This window comes from Pristiophorus japonicus, chromosome 20 (genome assembly GCF_044704955.1).
Source record: "Pristiophorus japonicus isolate sPriJap1 chromosome 20, sPriJap1.hap1, whole genome shotgun sequence".
NCBI lineage: Eukaryota > Metazoa > Chordata > Chondrichthyes > Pristiophoridae > Pristiophorus > Pristiophorus japonicus.
The window spans coordinates 94613542-94636387 of NC_091996.1; the positions used below are offsets into that span (position 1 = coordinate 94613542).

Sequence of the window (22846 nt, forward strand, 5' to 3'; positions counted from 1 at the left end):
GAGAGAGACACGGAAAGAGAAAGAGACACACAGAGAAAGAGAGACACAGAGAGACAGAGACAGAGAGAGAGAGACGCAGAGAGAGAGAGAGAGACACAGACACGCAGAGAGAGAGAGAGACACGCACAGAGAGAGAGAGAGACACACACACGCATACAGTGAGACACGCGTGTGCAAGCGCACAGACAATCAACGTAGGCAGTCCCTCGGAATCGAGGAAGACTTGCTTCCACTCTAAAAATGAGTTCTTAGGTGGCTGAACAGTCCAATACAAGAGCCACAGTCCCTGTCACAGGTGGGACAGACAGTGGTTGAGGGAAGGGGAGGGTGGGACTGGTTTGCCGCACGCTCCTTCCGCTGCCTGCGCTTGGTTTCTGCACGCTCTCGGCGATGAGACTCGAGGTGCTCAGTGCCCTCCCGGATACACTTCCTCCACTTAGGGTGGTCTTTGGCCAGGGACTCCCAGGTGTCGGTGGGGATATTGCACTTTATCAGGGAGGCTTTGAGGGTGTCCTTTTGTTCAGTAAACAACAACAAAGGATTTAATTTTTTGCAACTTTTACAAACTGGCAGTTCATTTCATAATTAACACTGTTTTTATATTCTAATATTCAAACAACAGTAAATAGCAACTCTACCTGCATGCTGTTGAACTCTTTGCTATGCATCTCATCTCTCCCGCCATATCAGAAAAAGAAAACGGGCTTACCATGTGGAAAAGGCATCAAAGCACCACTGTACTGACTCATGCATAAGTGCTGAAATATGGGACATAACATTATGTAGATGCAGCTTCAAAGAGCAAAGTACCCAAACTGCATATCGTCAGGAAGGAACATCTGGAATCAAAAATGGAACAGTCTGTAGAATTGATTCATGGTTTGTTTTTCACTCGCATGAGAAATTTTAGAATGATTGAAGAAATCGAGGAGCTTATCGTCACTGATGTAGTGAAACACTGCTTCAAAACAATTCAGTTTAATAAGTATACAACGTTAAAAACAAAGCAGTATTCAAACCAATTCAAGTGTTTGACATCTTGGTTTAAGATTATGTAAATTATCAAGTCACTGGCTAACATGTTCAGAAATGTTTTACAACTTTTTTTCCAGGAGAACCATGTCTGTGTCACAAATCGTTTATCTTTCAGATGCCTCAAACTGTCACTCGAGGTTGGGGAATAACATATTGTTCAGTCCCTCCCCCCGATACTTGGTGCCTTACCATAAACCTCAACTTTGGTCTGGTAGTTACCCCTTCCAATGACGCACAAGCTGTGATTGCAGCAAATTCACTGCAACAAACGTTAGGGCTCTACTGATGGCAAAAGTGTCCCTGTAACGTTTCCTCTGCCCACCTTTGGCTCGTTTGCCGTGAAGGAGTTCCGAGTAGAGCGCTTGCTTTGGGAGATTTGTGTCAGGCATGTGAACAATGTGGCCCGCCCAGCGGAGCTGATCGAGTGTGGTCAGTGCTTCGATGTTGGTCTGGTCGAGGACGCTAACGTTGGTGCGTCTGTCCTCCCAGGGGATTTGTAGGATCTTGCGGAGACAGCGTTGGTGGTATTTCTCCAGCAACTTGAGGTGTCTACTGTACAAGGTCCATGTCTCTGAGCCATACAGGAGGGCGGGTATCACTACAGCCCTGTAGACCATGAGCTTGGTGCCAGATTTGAGGGCTTAGTCTTCGAACACACTTTTCCTCAGGCGGCCGAAGGCTGCGCTGGAGCACTGGAGGCGGTGTTGGATCTCATCGTCAACAGATACACACGACAGACAAGACACGCACACAAAAACCGGCAGCAGCAACACGTCCCGGACTCAAAGTGTTCCTGTAAACTCTTCCTGTTGCAATGGACCCAGTGAGAGCGACACGCTGCATCACACCATATCACGACGATCGGCCGTCTCAAAGCGCTTTACAGGCAATGAAGTACTTTTGGAGTGTAGTCACTGTTGTAATGTGGGAAACGCAGCAGCCGATCTGCGCACAGCAAGCTCCCACAAAAACGGAATGTGATAATGACCAGAGGGATAATTTATCCCTCAATTATGTTGATTGAGGGATAAATATTGGCCCCAGGACACCGGGGAGAACTCCCCAGCTCTTCTTCGAAATAGTGCCCTGGGATCTTTAACGTGCACCCGAGAGGGCAGACGGGGCATCGGTTTAACGTCTCATCCAAAAATGGCACCTCCGACAGTGCGGCGCTCCCTCAGCACTGCCCCTCCGACAGTGCGGCGCTCCCTCAACACTGCCCCTCCGACAGTGCGGCGCTCCCTCAGTACTGCCCCTCCGACAGTGCGGCGCTCCCTCAGTACTGCCCCTCCGACAGTGCGGCGCTCCCTCAGTACTGCCCCTCCGACAGTGCGGCGCTCCCTCAGTACTGCCCCTCAGACAGTGCGGCGCTCCCTCAGCACTGCCCCTCCGACAGTGCGGCGCTCCCTCAGCACTGCCCCTCAGACAGTGCGGCACTCCCTCAGCACTGCCCCTCAGACAGTGCGGCGCTCCCTCAGTACTGCCCCTCTGACAGTGCGGCGCTCCCTCAGTACTGCCCCTCCGACAGTGCGGCGCTCCCTCAGTACTGCCCTGGATTTATGTGCTCACACCTCTGCAATGCTGTGCACTGACACTCCAGCCACAACCTGCACTCACACACAGACAGGTGGAGGTGGAGGCTGTGAGTGACAGGTAGAGGTGGAGGCTGTGAGTGACAGGTAGCGTCAGCCCCGGGCCCCGGCCCCCCAACCCCCCCTTTGGCCCCGCCCCTCTGCCGCCGCCGCCCCTCAGCTGGAGCAGCACGTGACGTCTGTGCGCCAGCCGCGGCACGTGACCAGCACCAGCGGATGACGTCACCCGAGTCTCATGACCGCCACGCATTGTGACGTCGGCGGCCGCAGCACCTCCCTCCCTCCCTTTTCTCTCTCTCTCTCTCTCCTCGTGTGTCCCTCCGCGCTGAAATTTTAAATAAAAATGAAAAGAATGTTATTTTTTTGGGGTGGGGGAGGAAAAAAAAAATGCTCGGTGGGATCGGGGGAGCCGCGCCGGTGGCGGGGAGGGCGGGTCCGGTGGGTTTGTGAGGGGAAACTGCGGCGGTTTGAGGCGATTGAGTCGCGCCGGGGGGGGGGAGAACTATTTTGTTTTTGTCGGGGCTGTGAGGCGGCGCCGTGTTAGTGAAGGGAGAGGGGCGGGGGCGGGGGGGAGCAGGTGTCACTCCGCGGGCGGGCGGGAGGGAGGAGCGAGCAGTCAGTCAGGCGTCGACGGCACCGGAGCGAGAGACGGACGGAGCCAACAAATAACAGAGCAACCCGAGGAGAAAACTCCCCCCTTTTTTTTTTGTTTTCCTTCGGCCTCCGCCCCCCTCCCATTCCCTTACTTACCCCCCACCCCCCAACCCTTTCCTCTCACACGACTCCCCCCCACCTTACGGCGGGGTTTAGGCCCGAGCCCACCCCCCCCACAAGGCGTCCATCGACACAGCCTGACACGCAGCCAGCGGCCGGCCATGAAGTTCCAGTACAAGGAGGAGCATCTGTTCGAGAAGCGGCGCTCCGAGGGCGAGAAGATCCGCAAGAAATACCCCGACCGCGTCCCGGTTAGTGCGGAGCTTCCCCCTCCCCCCTCCTCTCTCTATAACTAGCATAACTAGCCGTCTCTAGTGGCGGGGGGGAAGTGGGATCCGGTCCGCCATGTTCTCGTTTGAATGGCCCGACGGCTGCTCCTAATTCTTGTGTTGCGTTCGCTCTCCTTCCCACACATCCAGCTCGTCTTAACTAGCGTTTACCGGCGGCTTAACTAGCGTCACCGGCGGCTTAACTAGTGTAACTGCTTAACTCCCCCCCCCCCCCCCCCCCCACCACCACCCTTTTCCTGGCTGCCTGCCGCGGCAAATAGTCAAACTCCGACTTGGCCAGTATAACCGGCCGCTTAACTAGTGTAACCACGTCACTAGTCGTCGCGCTTACCCGTGCTACTTCTAGTCACACACTGTTCTCAACTATTGCTGTAATCAGGCACCGCCGGTGGCCGAGTTCATCTCGACTAGCGTAACCGGCTGCTTGACTAGCATAACCGCTTTGCTAGTCCTCTCTCTTACCCGTGCTGCTTCTGGTTGCAGACTGAGCTCGACTATTCTGGCCGTAATCGAGCGCCGCCGCCGCTACGGCCAGGTTCAACTTAACTAGCATAACCGGCCGCTTGACTAGTGTAACCGCTTCACTAGTCCGTCCGTCTTTCTTCCTCGTGCTAGTTATAGTCACAAACTAATCTCGACTATTCTTGCTGTAATCAGGCACCCCCGGTGGCCAAGTTCATCTTGACTAGCATAACCGCTTAACTAGCCACCCCTCTCCTCGCTACCTATAGTCGCGAAATAATCCCAACCGGCCTGACCATAATCGCGAGCCGCCAGCGCCCAAGCTCATCTTGACCAGCATAACCGGCCGCTATACTAGCATAACCGCCGACGGCCAGCAACCCCAGCCTTGCTCTTGACCGGCAAATAGTCGCAAACTGAGCTCAATTGCTGTAACCATAATCGAGCGCCGCCAGCAGCCGAGCTCATCCTAACCAGCTTAACTGCCGCTTAACTAGCATAACTGGCGCACTGTTGCCCCCAAAACAAGCGCTGCCCTTTAGTCCGGACAAATCGAAGCGAGTGTGCCACCAGCAGTCCAATTAATCTTAACTAGTGTAACCTACACTAGACCGCTGTTAACCAGGTTAACTAATATTACCGGGCAGCTGTAATCAGATGCTGAGTCGTGGATACTATTAATTAAACTAATATAACTTTGGTTAATCCCCCCCGCCAACCGTTGCTGCCGGGGAGTAAATCAGGTTGATTAAATAAACCTATTATAACTAGTGTAACTTAGTGCTCGGTGATGGTCCGAAAGCGAAGTTGCTGGGCGAATAAAGGTGTATGTGCTCTTAATCTAATTGGTTTTTAAAACTATTATAACTAGTGTTACATATCTATTATAACCAGTACTGAGGGAGTGCCACACTGTCGGAGGGGCCGTTTTTCGAATGAGAATTTAAACCAAGGCCCCTGTGTGTGCTCTCGGGTGGAAGTAAAAGATCCCATGGCCACTATTTGAACAGTTCTCCCTGGTGTCCTGGACAATATCGATCCCTTAATCAACATCACTAAAACTGATGACCTGGGTCATTATCACATTGCTGTGTGTGGGAGCTTGCTGTGCACAAATTGGCTGCCACGTTTCTCACATTACAACAGTGACTGCACTTCAGAAAGTAATTCATTGGCTGAAAAACGCTTTGGGACGTCCTGAGGTAGAATGGCACTTCCTAAAGTAACCATTAATAAGACAGGGGTACAGTAACATAGTGGTTATGTAATTGGAGTGGTAATCCAGAGACCTGAGCTCATGATCCAGAGACGCAAGTTCAAATCCCACCACGCCAGCTGATGAATTAAATAAATGTGGAATAAAAAGCTGTTATCAGTAATGGCGACCATGAAGCTACCGGATTGTCGTAAGAACCCATCTGGTTCACGAGGGGAGGAAATCTGTTGCCCTTACCGGGTCTGGCCTCTGTAACTCCAGACCCACAGCAATGTGGTTGACTCTTAACTGCCCTCTGAAATGGCCTTGCAAGCCACTCCGTTGTGCCAAACCGCTACAAAGGACTATCTCGGATTGCAGCGGCTCACCACCACCTTCTCGAGGGCAATTAGGGATATGGGCATATATGCCAGTGACACCAAGACCCAATGAATAAGAAAAAGAACATGCTACAAGTAAGTAACTGTGAGCCTTAAAAGAACAAGACAAGTTTGCACACAGCTCCCTGTGGAATCGGAATAACGCACTGTTAAACACTTCTGTTTTGCACAGTGAATCGTCTCAATGAGTCAGTATGTAAGCGATCCACAGACAGATTTGCAGTCAAATATTGGAGCCAGTATTTAATTATGTCTGTCGTGTACCAAGGCAGACGACGTCAATACAAGCTGTGTAAACTGCATCTAATTCAAAACGTGGCCTGTCTGGTCAACTCGTCTTCAACCTTTGCGATGTAGAGTGTTACAGGTCTTGACTTTCAAGTTCTTTTGGAGGGGGCAGGGTAGATACCCCATTACTAAGACTGGAATCTGTCCCACTGTCGCTGCAAGTGCACAGTATGTATGTATGTGTGTGTGTGTGTGTGCTGGCTATATTTGTCACATTGCGGTTGGAATTATAAGTGTGTTATTGGGTCAGAATAGCAGGAGTTTTACTCTGTATCTGAGCACTACTATACCCGATCTGGGCATGCTGAATGCTAACACTGGGTAGAATATATATACACCACTTGCAGAGTAGATGCAGGGAGGATGTTTCTCCTGGCTGGAGAGTCTGGAACCAGGAGTCACAGTCTCGGAGGTCATTTAGGACCGGTGTGAGGAGAAACGTCTTCACTCAGAGGGTGGCGAATCTTTGGAATTCTCTGCCCCAGAGGGCTGTGGAGGCTCAGTCTTTAAGTATATTCAAGACAGAGATCGACAGATTTTTGAATATTAAGGGAATCGAGGGATATGGGGACCGGCGGGAACGTGGAGTTGAGGTGGAAGATCAGCCATGATCTCATTGAATGGTGGAGAAGGCTTGAGGGGCCGAATAGCCGACTCCTCCTAATTCTTATGTCACACATTAAGTGGTGTAAATAAATTTCTAAATGTGCCTAGGTGTCGGCCATGGCTCAGTGTTCGCGCTCTCGACTCCCAAGTCAGAAGGTGATGGGTTCACTTTGCACTCCAGGACCTGAGCATATAATCTAGACTGACTCTCCAGTGCAGTACGTCAGAGACATTAAACCGAGGCCCCATCTGCCTTCGGTGAATGTAAAAGATCCCGTGGCACTATTTGAAGAAGTTCTCCCCTGTGTCCTGGCCGACATTTCTCCCTCAACCAACACCGTTAAAACAGCTTAACCGGCCTTCCTCTCTCTCTTGTGTGTGGGATCTTGCTGTGTGCAAATGGCTGCTGTGCCTGCCTACATAACTTCAAAAGCAATTTGTTGGTTCTAATTTGAAGTTCCTTTTTGGAAACGAAACACAAAATATTGATTGGTGAGCACGTTGAAAGAGAAGGTTTAAAGTTTCTCACCAGGTCGACCTGCTGGAATGTTAACCTGTCTTTAATGCTGATGGATCGGCACTGCATTATCTGCTGATTGAACATAACCAAAAAAACAAAAGAGTTAAGCATAAGGCCCGATGTGAACCTGATTTAAGGGGCTGCGTGTTGTAGGACACAGAAGCTGGGCAGACAGTGTCTGGTTCTGTCCACCTTGCCCATGTTTTGTTACAGTTCCTGAGATGGTCTTTAATAATGTGCAGTTTGTCCCAGAGGCAAGTTTGTGCAACTCATGCAAAAGTGATGCTGCTTTTTACCCAAAAAAAGCATCTTGAAAATGACCTGCTAAAAGGTTAAAAGGTTACAAGGATGGTGAATCTTTGGAATTTTCTGCCACAAAGGGCTGTGGATGCTCAGTCATTGAGTATATTCAAGACAGAGATCGATAGTTTTGGACTCTAGGGGAAATCAAGGGACATGGGGACGGGACGGAAAGTGGAGTTGTGGTCGATGATCAGCCATGATCTTATTGAATGGCGGAGCAGGCTTGAGGGGCCGTATTTCTTATGTTCCTATTTCTTATGTTATTCTGGGAGGTGTGTTAAGGTCCTAATTCTCCATGGGAAGATTTAGCAGTGGTGGGCGTTGGATTCGCAGCTGTCTTTGTGATCAGTTTGCTTTTAGTTTCAGTGCTAATACTTGTATTCGTGTAACTGAAAATCTATACAAAGTAAGTGGTTTCTGTTTCCTCGGGTTGTTTAGCAGGAGGTGCTAGGAAGTTACAGCACTTCCGGATTCCACTCTGGCTCTTGTACCACCATACGCAGGTGGTGGAGCCAAAAAGGAAATGGAGCCAGCAGTGTCTGCTTTTGCTGAGTTTTCCACTTCATTCTGCAGGAATCTGGAGAAAGTTGAGCCTCGGTAAAAGGCAAGAGTTGCGGAAGGTGGTGAGCACAGGGGTGTCAATAGACTGGACGCAGACATTCACACAGGCAAGGCTCAATCTTGCATTGTCTTGGGTAACAGCTTAGATTGCAGGGTTACAAGTTGTCGGGAAAAGAGTAGAGCGGGCTGTGTCATTGTCGGAGTGTGTTGCAAGGTGGCATCAATCACTCTCTACTGATGCAGTGGATCTCTGGTTAAATGTCTTATAAAAATTGATTCCGGGGATGAGGGGGTTGACTTATGAGGAAAGGTTGAGTCGGTCGGGCCTCTACTCATTGGAATTCAGAAGAATGAGAGGTGATCTTATAGAAACGTATAAGATTATGAGGGGGCTTGACAAGGTGATTGCAGAGAGGATGTTTCCACTGATGGGGGAGACTAGAACTAGGGGGCATAATCTTAGAATAAGGGGCCGCCCATTTAAAACTGAGATAAGGAGAAATTCCTTCTCTGAGGTTTGTAAATCTGTGGAATTCGCTGCCTCAGAGAGCTGTGGAAGCTGGGACATTGAATAAATTTAAGATAGAAATAGACAGTTTCTTAACCAATAAGGGATTATGGGGAGCGGGCGGGGAAGTGGAGCTGAGTCCATGATCAGATCAGCCATGATCTTACTGAATGGCGGAACAGGCTCGACGGGCCGTATGGCCTACTCCTGCTCCTATTTCTTATGTTATGTTTGGTCTTGCAGAATGTCTTCAAATATTGTAGTGACATTTGTTTTTAATGTGGTATGTGAAAGCGAGGTTACTGTTGTCAAAAAGTGCTGTTGGGCCTAAACACGATGGTCGGGTTGCCTCTATTCTATCAACCCTCTTCTGCCTGTGAACCGACTCATGGTTCCACAGCTACCCTCTGATACTCCGCCTAAATAGATTTCATAGTTCTTCAAGTTAGAGGTTTGGCAGCTTCACTGCTTTTTCCTTCCCCCCACCCTTTAGGAGAGGAGAGTCACACCTGATCTTGCTCTCTACTGATGTCCAAACGCATGCACTTCCCAGCAAGAACGCTGGCTGATTTGCGTCCCCCCCCCTCAATAACCCCCTACTCAGGAACTCGTAATAGTGCCCCTGTTGCGACTTGCCCTCCCAATCTTTGATCACTGTCCCAGCCTAAATCAGGAACTGGCAAGTAGGAAAGGTTCTGATAGTGCTGGCTTGGGAGCAGAAGTATATTTCATGTAGAATAGTCTCCAGAATATCAGCCTTCCAGTGAAAGAGACAGAGGTTAGGAGAACACGTTATTTAAAAAAAAATGGCAGCGGCCTGTGTACTTCAGAAAAATCACTCCCAATGGTCTTAATTAATAATTTCAAATTGCTGCAAACTGGACTGACAGGCCTGTGACCACCAGCACTGCACCTGTGTGTTATGCAGCTCAGAAAATGATTTACTGCAGGCACAACCCAGGTTTAGTAGGACAGGCATTCCCAACTGTGCTACTGGGTATCTGTCACAGTTTGTCAACTTGGTAGATAAAATTCTGAAGTTCCGATGATCAGCCCCAACCTTGAGTGGAGCAGTGGATACTACAGTTCCTTTGCTGGGCGCTGGGTCCATTTCTTGCAGTTATTGCAAGCTCTGGGAAGTCCAGCGAATGCTGGGAAGCTAAAGGCTCCCCATCCATCAGGATCTCAACAATGCCCCTCGCCACAGCTTGAAGTCGCGCACGCCCCTTTGGACCCACGCGCTTAACTTTCGACAATGCGACTTCACGCCTGACGATGCTCAGAAAGCCGAACGGCATTCGCAAAAAGTCACAAACAAATCCCTCGTGAATCGGAAGCTCACTGGCTTCGATCGTCCGCAAATGGGTAACCACGTCCGCACAAGCCGTGGCAGATGGGGAGACTTGGTGCACCAATAAAAACACTCCAGCGTGCGACCCAGAACAGACCACAGAACCTAATTCTCAAAAACGGAGCAGCGATGCATTCCGCTACTCCTGACGCAATGATGTGGCTTACCCACCTAAATGTAGCCACAACTCTCCTTTTACGTCAGCCGTATGAAGCAATAGTCATATTGGAACTGGTAGCATGTTTCATAATTCTGTGGTAAAGTGATACATGTTCGGTATGTACTTCAGTCTTCAGTCTGTAAACAGGAGGAACGACATAAAAGAAGGCGTTTTAAAAATAATTAATGCCTCTGTTTTGTCTGAGCAGGTGATTGTGGAGAAAGCTCCAAAGGCCAGGATAGGGGACCTGGACAAGAAGAAGTACCTCGTGCCATCTGACCTGACAGGTAAGCTGTCACTGTCACTGTGTGCATTGTCTGTCGCTCTGTGGAGGCATTACCCAGTAGTACCAGGAATGTTCAGGTGTGTGTGTGGCTGTACCCATATATCACAAGATGTCATGAATGTGGCCAGCAGTTAGTATCCGTCTCGCATTCTCAACCCCATTCGGAGCGTGTTGTGTTTTGGTGGTGTGGTTTGAACCCCCTGCCCGTTACTTGTGGTGGTGGCCATGTGTGAAAATGGGACCTTTCCTTAATTTGAACCACTTGCAGGTTTATTTCCAGGAAGAGGGAATGAAATCCAGGAAAAGATTAAGTGGAGAAGTGGCACACTCTTGGAACATACCAAAATAATTAGCTGGTGACAAAGAATGTGCTCCTTTGTACAGCTGTCAGGAACTGGCTCAAGAGTTAGGACGCGAACTACTCCTCATATAAATATGCAATCTAATTGGGGCTAAAGTTCAGCAGGTTTTGTTGGTATTCTGATGCAGGGTAGAAGGTGTATGTTTGTCCTTCTCTGCTATAATAAGTTTTCTGAACACCTCGAATTGCAACAATCGCTGGCTTCTGCTATAATTAAATGATTTACTTTTAAAGCGATTAGTTTTGCCGAGACTGTTGTGCGGTGTGAATACCCGCCGTGTCTGTACAGCCTCGCCCCGCTCTCGGCTTTGCTAAGCTACTAATTGTATGTGCGTCAGTGCAGTACCCCTCGGAGCCACATGTTTTTGGGCAGTCTTGGTACACAATTACAAGCCCCCTCCCACAGTGTTGCAGTAGGAGCGAGTTGCCGATTGCTTTATGGGTCCGTTTCTGCATTGATTTCCTGGACAGTTTCCAGTGTGCCTCTGCCTAGCCCATGAATCATGTTTTATCTTTTGCCTTGAGCGTAATATAATTCAGTAATACGTGCTACTGAAAAACGCAAGGGCTGAATGAGTGAGGAAAAGAAAAGGCTGTTCATGCTGGAACTGTGAAATTAAAATCGCAGCAGACCAGTCCGTAACGCATTTGGTTCTCTTCCCACCACCAGACAAAAATAAGCCTTTTCTCTAGACCTGTGTAGCCTCGTTCCCCATTGCAAGCATCACTCGCATTGCAGCGATTCCTGCAGGTCTGAGCTTTTGCCAGTGTTCTGCCTTCCCAGACTCAGCCGCTGGGAGGGAGTTACTAAACAGATAGATGCCTTCTCACAGGAAGTGACGACAGTGGGGGAGCAGGAGAATGCTTTCTCCACACCCTCCCCAACCACCACCAAGATTTAAAAAAAATATTCTGCCCTCTCTGTACAGGTGCACAAGTGCGTTGTTCACCTTGAACGAGCAGCCTTTCAACGCGTGAGCCGAGACGTTGATATCGGCAGGGTGTTGAAAGGTGGATGGCAGCATGGCCCGAGTTATCATCCTGTACCTTGCCTTCCAGCGGGTGTCGCTGTGTCGTGTTCACAAGTCGGAGCCCTGGGATGATCTAGTCCTGTGTGACAACCCCCACCCCTCGAGGAAGATGGCCCCCTTTCCGAGCTGGTTTTGTGTGATTGCAGCGCTGCGCTTTGACAACGTTCACCTCACTTTACTTTCCATCTCTCCGTAGTTGGGCAATTCTACTTCCTGATCCGAAAGCGCATTCACCTGCGGGCTGAGGATGCCCTTTTCTTTTTTGTAAACAACGTCATTCCACCAACCAGTGCAACCATGGGACAGCTCTACCAGGTCAGTAATGGGAGCTCGGGTCCAGGCGGGCAGCCTGGACATTAAAAAAAAACTTTCTGAAGATTAGGCTTCGTTTTAGTCAACAGCTATACAGGGTATTGGTGAGGCCACACCTGGAATACTGCGTGCAGTTTTGGTTTCCATATTTACAAAAGGATATACTTTGGAGGCAGTTCAGAGAAGGTTCACTAGGTTAATTCCGGAGATAAGGGGGTTGACTTATTAGGTGAGGTTGAGTAGGTTGGGCCTCTACTCACTGGAATTCAGAAGAATGAGAGGTGATCTTATCGAAACATATAAGATTATGAGGGGGCTTGACAAGGTGGATGCAGAGAGGATGTTTCCACTGATAGGGGAGACTAGAACTAGGGGACATGATCTTAGAATAAGGGGCCGCCCATTTAAAACTGAGATGAGGAGGAATTTCTTCTCTGAGGGTTGTAAATCTGTGGAATTCGCTGCCTCAGAGAGCTGTGGAAGCTGGGACATTGAATAAATTTAAGACAGATAGACAGTTTCTTAACTGATAAGGGGATAAGGGGAGCGGGGAAGTGGAACTGAGTCCATGATCGGATCAGCCATGATCTTATTGAATGGCACAGCAGGCTCGAGGGGCCGTATGGCCTACTCCTGCTACTATTTTTTATCATCTTATGTTATTAAACCTAGGAACTTTCCTGGTCTGTGCCACACTGTCGTCCATTTAGGTATTGAGCCAAAGGCAGGGATGAAGGGGTGTTGAAGTATTCGTTTTAAATGCACACACACAGTAAATCCTAGAACAAAATATATGTTCCATAGACCTCCTGTGCAGCAAATTCCCACTAGGGGGTTTAGGTAAAATTTGATTTACTTTATCTAAAGCCATCACGATTTTGAACACCTATCAAATCTCTTCGCCTTCTCTGCTCAAGTCGATCCATGTAACTGTATTCCCTCAGCCCCTGGAACCATTGTAGTAAATTTGAAACATACAAAATTCTTACAGGGCTTGACAGGGTAGATGCAGGGAGGATGTTTCCCCCGGGCTGTGGAGTCTAGAACCAGAGGTCACAGTCTCAGGTTAAGGGGTCGGCCATTTAGGACTGAGATGAGGAGGAATTTCTTCACTCAGAGGGGGGTGAATCTTTGGAATTCTCTGCCCCAGAGGGCTGTGGAGGCTGTCATTGAGTATATTCAAGGCTGAGGTCGATAGATTTTTGGATATTGAGGGAATCGAGGGATCGGGCGGGAAAGTGGAGTTGAGGTCGAAGATCTTATTGAATGGCGGAGCAGGCTCAAGGGGCCGAATGGCCGACTCCTGCTCCTAATTCTTAAGTTCTTAAATCTCTACTGCAACCTCTCCTCCAAAGCTTCCACGTCCTTCCTAAAGAATATTATATGCCTCTATTTATAGAGCCCGGGATCGCATATTAATCCTGTCTTGTGTTTCTCTCCCCATTTTGTTTTTCAGGAGCATCATGAGGAAGATTTCTTTTTGTACATCGCTTACAGTGATGAGAGCGTGTACGGGATGTAACGCCCACATCGCTGCCGCTGGCTTCAGAGGCCGAGCGTTCTCGAGTTCTGCACTTCCTGGTGTGTTCTATAAGTGCTGATCTTTTGTGTGTCTGTCATATCCCTCTGGATAAATGGAGAAGGGGCATCAGGGGGCGGGTGGGGGGGAAGGTTCGAATAATTCTTTTAATTTACTTGTTTTGATTTGTCAAGTTTCTGAGCTCTGGTGTCGTTCTTTCTGCAGTCCTGCTTTTGGCTGTGTTTTTTTCCCCCCTTTTTTTTGGGGTGGGGGGAGGCGGGGGGGGTTCCTCAATTATTGGTTCATCCTTACAATGTCAATTCCAAAGCTGAATGGATGAGTCTTTCGCCAACTGTGCTGTATAGCTGCCAAAGGACACACCTCATGTACCGTGGAGGCTAACAATAAAACATCAGTACACAGTGTGTCAGTGTCGTTAATTATTTCTCCCTCTGGCGACCTCGTTTCATAGAATCGTGGATATTACAGCACCGCAGGAGGCCCTTCGTGCCTGTGCCAGTGCTCGCCCTTGAACTGTTTGTTGTGATCTCAATGTCCTGCCTTTTTTCCCGTATTCCTTTTCAAAGAGCTTGACAGGGTAGATGCAGAGAGGCTGTTTCCCCTCATGGGGGAATCCAGAACTAGGGGGGCATAGTCTCAGAATAAGGGGTCGCCCATTTAAGACGGAGATGAGGACGAATTTCTTCTCCGAGGGTCGCGAATCTGTGGAATTCTCTGCCCCAGAGAGCTGTAGAGGCTGGGTCATTGAATATATTTAAGGTGGAGATACAGATTTTTGAACGGTAAGGGAGTAAAGGGTTATGAGAAGTGGAGTTGAGGCCAAGATCTTAGTGAATCGTGGAGCATGTTCGAGGGGCCGAATGGCCGCCTCCTGCTATTTCTTGTGTACTGTGCAGTGCGTTACTTAAATAAATTTGTCTTGTACAGTTGGATTCTGGCGATCAAAGTTTAGGATCCACTGTTGTCTCAATGGGGTGAGCTCGTTGGCCAGTCTGCCCTTTGAAATCACGGTTCCAGAGGACAGTCAAGCCCAGACTGAAGGGACGGAAATTTGGCTGTAGTAAAATGAGTTTGGAGCAGTCTCTGCACTCCTCGGGTATGTGGTCCCACAGCACCAAACTGTCGAGGGGTCACGTGGATGGTTGGTAATGCAAGATGGAAGTGCCCACAGATACTGTCGAAAGTTCTCTTTAACCGGCTGTGCTTTGTACTGAGGCTACACCTCCTGTGAGCACAAAATTCACACATCTCGGCCAACAAAAAAATTATGTATTTGCCACAAAGTGATGGGTGCATGTCTGAATATAAAAGATAGGCCCCTGTAACAGTGCCTTGAACATCTTTCCGCAATATCCGCTGGAGGTTGTGGTACCTGCTAATTCACGTGAGGCAAGTTCTCCGTCTCGCCTCTGGCCCTGGGAGTTGGCTGGTGGGGTGCAGCTCTCTGGCAGGGCACCGAGTTTTCTCGGGACAGCTACCCACTCCTGCCTCATGACCAGATGAAGATCGGCAGAGAATCGTACCTTTGTAGCAGTGACACTGGAACGCGCAGAGAGCTGTACCTCACGCCGATCCTCGTTTTAATCGGGAGTTTCAATTAAGCCGGGCATCATTGAGGGAAGCAGTCGGAGCTAGCAAGACTCCCAACATTACCAGTCGAGCTGAGTGGATCTACAGAAAGCCACACTCCGTCCCTCTTTCCCCATCCAGATTCCACCCGTACCAATGTGTTGCAGATTGATGGATACGGAGAGGACTAAAGGAGGTGAAAAGCTTGCTGAGAACTGTGGCAGGAACAGCCAATGGCTTCGGAGTTTCCCAAGCATCAAAAGTTCGAGGTCAGGTGAGTCCAAATAATTCATTAGTTCAATGGCTTGGCTTCAGTGGGTAAGTCAGCGAGTGGTTATTTATTGTCTGTTTCAGGGGCACTTGCCCGTCATAACCGCGTGACATTGGATGGGGTGTGTGGAGTTGGTACTTGCATAATTGCAGTGGTTTGTGATATACCCATTTTGTTGGGCGACTAGAATTTTTGAATTTAAGAAATAAAACCTGCACGTGCTGGGAATCCGAAACACACAGTTGTGAACTGGTCAGCTGAAGGAGAGGAATGTTTCAGAGCTGATGCTACGTTAGTTGGTGCACGAAACATAAGGCGCAGGAGTAGGCCTCTCGCGCCTGCCCCGCCAGCCATTCAATAGCATCATGGCAGACGCACTGTGGCTGCAGTGTGTACCGTCTACAAGATGCACGGCAGCAATGAGCCAAGGCTTCTTCGGCAGCACCTCCCAAACCCACAACCTCTAGCACTTAAGAGGCCAAGGGCAGCAGGTGCACGGGAACACCACCACCTCCATGTTTCCCTCCGAGTCACACACCATCCCGACTTGGAAATATATCGGCCGTTCCTTAATCGTCGCTGGGTCACAATCCTGGAACTCCCTCCCTAACAGCACTGTGGGAGCACCTTCACCACACGGACTGCAGCGGTTCAAGGCGGCAGCTCACCTCCTCCTTCTTAAGGGGCAATTAGGGATGGGCAATAAATGCCGGCCTTGACTGTGACGCCCACATTCCATGAACAAACTTTTTTTTTAAACGAAAATGGCTGATCTTCGTCCACAACTCTACTTTCCAGTCCGAACCCCATATCCATTGATTTCCCCTAGAGTCCAAAAATCTATCGATCTCAGCCTTGAATATACCCGACAACCGAGAATTCCAAAGATTCACAACTCCATTTCAGTCCTAAATGGTCGACCCCTTATCCTGAGACGATGCCCCTTAGTTCTGCACTCTCCAGCCTGGGGGAAAACAGCCTCTCGGCATCGACCCAGTCAATCCCCCTCAGAATCTTGAGATCACCTCTCATTCTTCCAAACGCCAGAGACTATGAATTTAAGTTGAGGACTAAAAGCCTGGGGAGCTGGAGGAAATGTTTTTTTTTTCCACAAAGGGATTAGGATGGTGGGGATCCATTGCTGCAATGGCTATTGCAGCTGAGCTGCCAATCACAACATTCAAGAGGGAGTTCGATAAACACGTGAAGGGGCATATTAAAGAGCCAGGCCGGGGATTAGAATGGACAACTCTGGGTGGATGGCCTACATTGCAAATTCTATAATCACAGAGCAAACCACTTCATTCTGCCAAGTACAGCTTGTGCCAGAAATAGAGACCTCTCTTATATAAGAAATACACAATGTTCTATTATAGCTCTAGAGAGGTGGTTGATTCATTTGTGACCGAGATCACTGATTTGAGTGATTTAATGCCAAATTTATGTTGTTAAATGTTGGGATTGAATTCTTCAATTTTCTGTCAATTAATGGCTGCCTTAAAATGATTGAATCCAAGCATGGAACCCAGCGAGGCTAATCTTTTGCCCCTCCCCTATTCCGGCAAGTTTTCCTCTCTGCTCGTGACGTGGCTTCCTGACGGTCCCAGGGGTTTCCTCTGGCACCTCGCAAGCTGCCATTCTTTGTGTATTTTCCGAGAGGGTGAGCCATCAGCGGGATGTTTGGCCGTGTGGGGCTACCGCCACGGGGCCCAGTCCTGCCCTCGCCTCTGATGTCCGTGGGTTTTCCAGCAGCGGATCTGTGCATGACTAAAGTGAGCCGGAACCCTCGCGAATTTGCCCCCTCTCTCTAGCCCAGCGGAGCTGAGGACAATTGTAGCGCCCCGACCACTGCCTCAGCTGAGATCGGCTAACTGCACAACTGGGGGAACAAACATGAGCCCTTTGAGGAGGGAGGGTGGCATACAGAGATTACCAAGTTTCTGGTCAGCGTGGAGGAGCCCCTTGAGCCAGGAGGCCTTTGCTTTCAGGCTGCTTCTATGTTGCCACCGACATCGTCGCAGAGGAGCTCCCCGGGGAAGTGGCACCCTTAACGTAGCTGCTGGTGGCTCTCGAACCAGTTCAGTTCACTCCCCGTTACTCTTTACCTTGGAGCTGTGTGAGAATGCTCCCAGTCTGTGGTGACACCGGAATGATCTCAACGAGGGAAACATAAGAATCAGGAGCAGGAGTCGGCCATTCGTCCCTTCGATCCTGCTCCGCCAATCAATATCATGGCTGATCATGCAACTTCAGTACCCCGTTCCTGCTTTCTCTCCATACCCCGTGATCCCTTTAGCCGTAAGGGCCACATCCAACTCCCTTTTGAATATATCTAACGAACTGGCCTCAACAACTTTCTGTGGAAGAGAATTCCACAGGTTCATAATTCTCTGAGTGAAGAAGTTTCTCCTCATCTCAGTCCTAAATGGCTTACCTCTTACCCTTAGACTATGACCCCTGGTTGTGGACTTCCCCAACATCGGGAACATTCTTCCTGCATCTAACCTGTCCAATCCCGTCAGAATTTTATATGTTTCTAGGAGTCCCCTCTCATTCTTCTAAATTCCACCTCAGCTCCACCTTCCTGCACTGTCCTGTCCCTTGCTTCCCTTAATATTCAAAAATCTATCCATCTCTGTCTTGAATATACTCACCGACTGAGCCTCTACAGCCCTCTAGGGCAGAGAATTCCAAAGATTCACCACCCTCCGAGTGAAGAAGTTTCTCTTCATCTCCGTCCTAAATGGCTTATTCTGGAGACCCCTGGTTCTAGACACCTCAGCCAGGGGGAAACATCCTCCCTGCATCCAACCCAGTAAGAAATCTGATGTAAAAGCAAAATACTGCAGATGCTGGAATCTGAAATCAAAGCACAAAATATTGGAAATTTCAGCGGGTCAGGCAGCGTCTGTGGAGAGAGAGACTGAGTTAGCATTTCAGCTCGATGGCCCTCGTCAGAACTGGCAAAAGTTTGAAAATGTAAGATTGTTAAGGAGATAAATCCAATGTCTTTATTAAAGTGTCCAGGTGGAGGGGGGGTTAATTTTTGCTTGACCCATTCAAGTATCAAATAAGGTGGGTATGTAGTTAAAAGCAAAAAATACTCCCCTGAGATTTTCCGTTTTAACCAGACGTGGACAGATAGCTGTGGCAGTGGAAGATGGCCAGGACAGAGCAGTTAGATAAACGAACTGAATAGTGGCAGATAAAATTTAATACAGGTAAGTGCAACTCATTACATACTGGGAGAGATAACGGGTGGCGTGCGTACTGTATGGTGTAGAAATAACAGGCAGCAAGATTCAGAGAGATCGGTGAGGAATAGTACACACAGCTGTTGGGACTGCTTTCTTGCTCTTTTCCGTTTCATTGCTTTAAATGTCAGATTGTGCACACGCTCAGTTGTAGTAATGGCAGGGTCAGGTCTTTATTTAAACCTTTATACTACACATGAAAGTTACTGAGACATACACTCCACAAAACCGGTCCGTGTATGCTCCCTTGCTTGTGAGAGACACACATTTCAATTCTAGTGCCTCTGCTCAAACAGTCTTCTCTCAACTCTTCATACAAAATCAGGACTTGAATGGCTGAATGATTACTCTACATTCCATACCTACTATCCTCCTTAGGCAGTCCCTCAGAGTCGAGCATGACTTGCTTCTACACTAATGAGTTCTCAGGTGACCGATGAGCCCAATATGGGACCTACAATCTCTGTCATAGGTGGGGCAGATGGTGGTTGAAGGGACAGGTGGGTGGGGGGCTTGGGCTGCCGTGCGCTTGGCTTCTGCGTGCTCCCCATGAAGCGACTCTGTGTTCAGCACCTTCCCGGGTGTTTTTCCTCCACTTTGAGCTGTTTTGGGCCCGTGCTGAGGGAGCGCCGCACTGTCGGAGGGGCGGTGCTGAGGGAGCGCCGCACTGTTGGAGGGGCGGTACTGAGGGAACACCGCACTGTCGGAGGGGCGGTGCTGAGGGAGCGCCGCACTGTTGGAGGGGCGGTACTGAGGGAGCCCCGCACTATCGGAGGGGCGGTGCTGAGGGAGCGCCGCACTGTCGGAGGGGCACTGCTGAGGGAGCGCCGCACTGTCGGAGGGGCGGTGCTGAGGGAGCGCCGCACTGTCGGAGGGGCAGCACTGAGGGAGCGCCGCACTGTCGGAGGGGCGGTGCTGAGGGAGCGCCGCACTGTCGGAGGGGCGGTGCTGAGGGAGCGCCGCACTGTCGGAGGGGCGGTGCTGAGGGAGCGCCGCACTGTCGGAGGGGCGGTGCTGAGGGAGCGCCGCACTGTCGGAGGGGCGGTGCTGAGGGAGCGCCGCACTGTTGGAGGGGCGGTGCTGAGGGAGTGCCGCTAAACCGAGGCCCCATCTGCCCTCTCAAGTGTTAAAAATCCCAGGGCACTATTTGGAAGAAGAGCAGGGGAGTTCTCCCCGGTGTCCTGGGCCTGATATTTATCCCTCAATCAACATTACTAAAAACAGATTTAACTGTTCATTGTCATATTCCTGTGTGTGGGAGCTTGCTGTGCGTAAATTGGTTGCTGTGCTTTCTACATTTATAACAGTGACCACACTTCAAAAGTACTTCATTGGCTGTAAAGCGCTTTGTATTGTCCTGAGGTTGTGAAAGACGCTAAATAAATCAAAGTGTTTCTTTAGGAATATTACAGGTCTCAATCTAGATCATTTGATAAGGTAGCACAATCTGTGAAAGCTGTGTGAGGCAAACGTGTTCTGTCGTACCGCGTTGCGTGAATGCGGCATCATGGTGCGGTGGCCATTATGTAAGGACTGAACGATCCATCCACAAGCTGCCTGTTTCCAACAGTACAGTGCCACCCACCCGGGTGTATCGAAAGTGAAGGGATTGCTGGGTGGGTTGCACATGTTCTGCAATGCGTTGCCATTTGTGGAACGCGAATCGATTGACTGCAGCGGAAGCAGTCACCTGTGCTGTGTTAAGTTCGCGCTGCAGAGTTAATATTTGTAAATGGATTGTGGTTGTGCTGTTTCCCACCCTTCATTGTCTCCCTCTCGTGTCCAGTTCCATTGGAGCTGTCACCATCTGCTACCTCTCCTTACTGACTTATTCTTCATGTGTGGATCCAGACTGAGTGTTACCCCTCCGTGCAACCTGTTCCGCCATTCAATGAGATCACCGCTGAACCGTATCTTACTTTACTCGCCTTGGTTCCATATCCCCTTAATTTCCTTGCCCAACACACATCTATCAAACTCAGTTTTTAAATCTCAACGGCCGTGTTTGCTCAGCTAAGTCCATTCCATGTCAAGGTACCTCATCCGTTATTTCATCATTTTGCTGCCCCAATCAAAAGCGCATGGTGCCATAGCCAAGTTCAGCAGTGGAGTAGGTACACAAGGGCATTGAACTCAAAACTGGTGCACTAAGGGGCACTGGGCTGTGACTGACATCAACATATTATCTTCCATTCCTGGCTTTGGTTCTACCTGATTTCTTTTCCTGAAGTCTGGGGTATGGTTCCACGGGAGGCAGGCGCCCTCACTGTCCAAGTGGCCCTTGCTTAAGTGTGAGCTTTGATGGAGTGGCAACAGAGTATAGAGTCTGGTTCCGAGGAAGCCGAGAGGAAAGGGAGAGACAGAAAGGCAGAGAAGGTGCACGAGGGGAAACGAGAAGCGCTTGCAGAAGGAGGGGAACATGAGAAAAGAATCGGGGAGAAACAACAAACTTCCGGGTTTTGAATGTGATTCTTACACTGTGATGTACCTATGAATGACTCCACGAGGCAATGTGTTGTACTCAAACTGTAGTGACCTTGGTCCTTTATTCGTAACTTCTGAGTGAGGCACAAGCATGGTGGGCAGACTTTTATACTGGACCCTGCACACTTATGCAGGTAATTCTCAGGCCTCCCACCGCAGTGCCCTCTGATGGACAGCCTCTGCCACAGGGGCAGGAAACTCTGGTCTCCACCAGTTGCACCCTCTAGTGGTGCCAGCATAGTATATACACAGTGTAAACCTTTGACAGTACATCAGGTAACAAGTCTCCATCTTATGCAACTATAGAGTGACTACACCGAGAGTATATTTATAGTTTACATATATAACTGTGCCCATACTCGTCTCTAGAATCTAAACTAATTAGAGATGATGTTTCCACCTGTGGTGGTGTCCAAAACTAGGGGTCAAAAAAATAAAGATAGCCACTAATAAATCCAGTAAGGAATTCAGGAGCAACTTCTTAACCGAGAGAGTGGTGAGAATGTGGAACTCGCTACCACAGGGAGTGGTTGAAGTGAACAGTATAGATGCATTTATAGTGGTATTAGGCAGTCCCTTGTATCGAGGATGACCTGCTTCATACCAAAAAGGGATGAGTTCACAGGTGTTTCAATGGGGGACCTGACATTCTAGGTCCCAAACTACATCCTGAAGGGTGGAAGATGCCTGTGCGTGGATTTTTTTAACGTGGGGTGGCCGTTGCACACCAGCCACCACACGGGCTTGACAGAGCGAGGTCTTGGTCCAGTGGCAAGGGTTAACCAAGACGACTGGAGGCCAGCTCTGCTGCACGGACCGAGTGCACGCACATGTTCCTAGTATCCACAGATCGCAGTGTGGGTTGGCCCGTGCTGCCCCTGGGACCTCGCCTCTTCTGGACCCCGAATCCTCGCCTCTCCCGGACCCCGAATCCTCGCCTCTCCCGGGCCCCGGTCACGACGCTCCTGGGCCCCGATCTCTCACCGCTCCTCCACCCAGATCAAAAATGGAGCAGTCAGAAACAGGACATCAATTAGTCTCCTCTTATCTTGGAGACATCAGATATTATCAAAGATGCATTTAAGGGGAAGCTGGATAAAACATGAGGGAGAAAGGAATAGAAGGAGATGGCGATGGGGTGAGATGGAGAGGGGTGGGAAGAGGCTGGTGTGGAGCATAAACCCCGGCACGGAGCGGTGGGACCCAATGGGCTGTTTCTGTGCTGTAAATACTTTGTGACTATGTTTAAAAAAAACACACGCACTGAAAACGACCCCTTGGCAGGAAAGAGAGGGGAGGTGAGAAAAGGGTCAGTTCAAACTGAGAGGGACCAGAAATGGGAACCCTGACAGACAGTTCCTTCCATAGTGCTAGCATACCACCCACTGTCCTGCATGAGATCAAGTGACTTACCACGGTCTGGGGATCGAACCTGGACCTTCCCAGTCTGTATGGCATGTGCAACCCCAGTTTCCTTTGCTCCACCATTGGCGGCCGTGCCTTCAGCTGCTTGGGCCCTAAGCTCCGGAATTCCCTCCCTCAACCAAGTGATGAGGGTTTCTGCCTCTACCACCCTTTCAGGCAGTGAGTTCCAGACCCCCACCACACTCTGTGGAAAAAAATCTATGCACCCTGGTTATTGACCTCTCTGCTAGAGAAAACAGGTCCTTCCTATTCACTCTATCTCGGCCCCTCATAATTTTATACACCTCAAACAAGTCTTCCCTCAGCCTCCTCTGTTCCAAAGAAAAC

At 49.5% G+C, this 22846-nt stretch overlaps 2 protein-coding genes across 9 annotated transcripts in view; both read left to right on the forward strand.

Moving 5' to 3' along the window:
• The first annotated feature begins 3410 nt into the window (after nt 1-3410).
• LOC139232707 (gamma-aminobutyric acid receptor-associated protein) lies at nt 3411-13920 on the forward strand. The gene is made up of 4 exons (XM_070863191.1): nt 3411-3592; nt 10195-10273; nt 11861-11979; nt 13433-13920. The coding sequence occupies exons 1-4, from the start codon at nt 3503-3505 to the stop codon at nt 13496-13498; spliced, it is 354 nt and encodes a 117-aa protein (XP_070719292.1). The 5' UTR covers nt 3411-3502; the 3' UTR covers nt 13499-13920.
• Nucleotides 13921-13994: 74 nt separating this feature from the next.
• LOC139232706 (polyamine-transporting ATPase 13A3-like) overlaps nt 13995-22846 on the forward strand; it is a 99812-nt gene continuing 90960 nt past the window's right edge. For 7 of the 8 annotated variants that reach the window (XR_011588079.1, XM_070863186.1, XM_070863184.1 and 4 more), the window contains exon 1: nt 13995-15359. The gene's annotated coding sequence lies outside the window, so the exon portion shown is untranslated. Of the gene's footprint in view, nt 15360-18487; nt 18578-22846 lie in introns of all 8 variants that reach the window. The other variant, XM_070863185.1, reaches the window with a different exon arrangement.

What these genes read in the sequence shown, in the direction of transcription:
- LOC139232707 (XM_070863191.1), top strand. Translation starts at nt 3,503, where the DNA reads ATGAAGTTCCAGTACAAGGAGGAGCATCTGTTCGAGAAGCGGCGCTCC. An exon ending in CGTGCCATCTGACCTGACAG is followed by an intron (nt 10,274 to 11,860) that starts GTAAGCTGTCAC and finishes ATCTCTCCGTAG; the next exon opens with TTGGGCAATTCTACTTCCTG. An exon ending in CCATGGGACAGCTCTACCAG is followed by an intron (nt 11,980 to 13,432) that starts GTCAGTAATGGG and finishes TTTGTTTTTCAG; the next exon opens with GAGCATCATGAGGAAGATTT.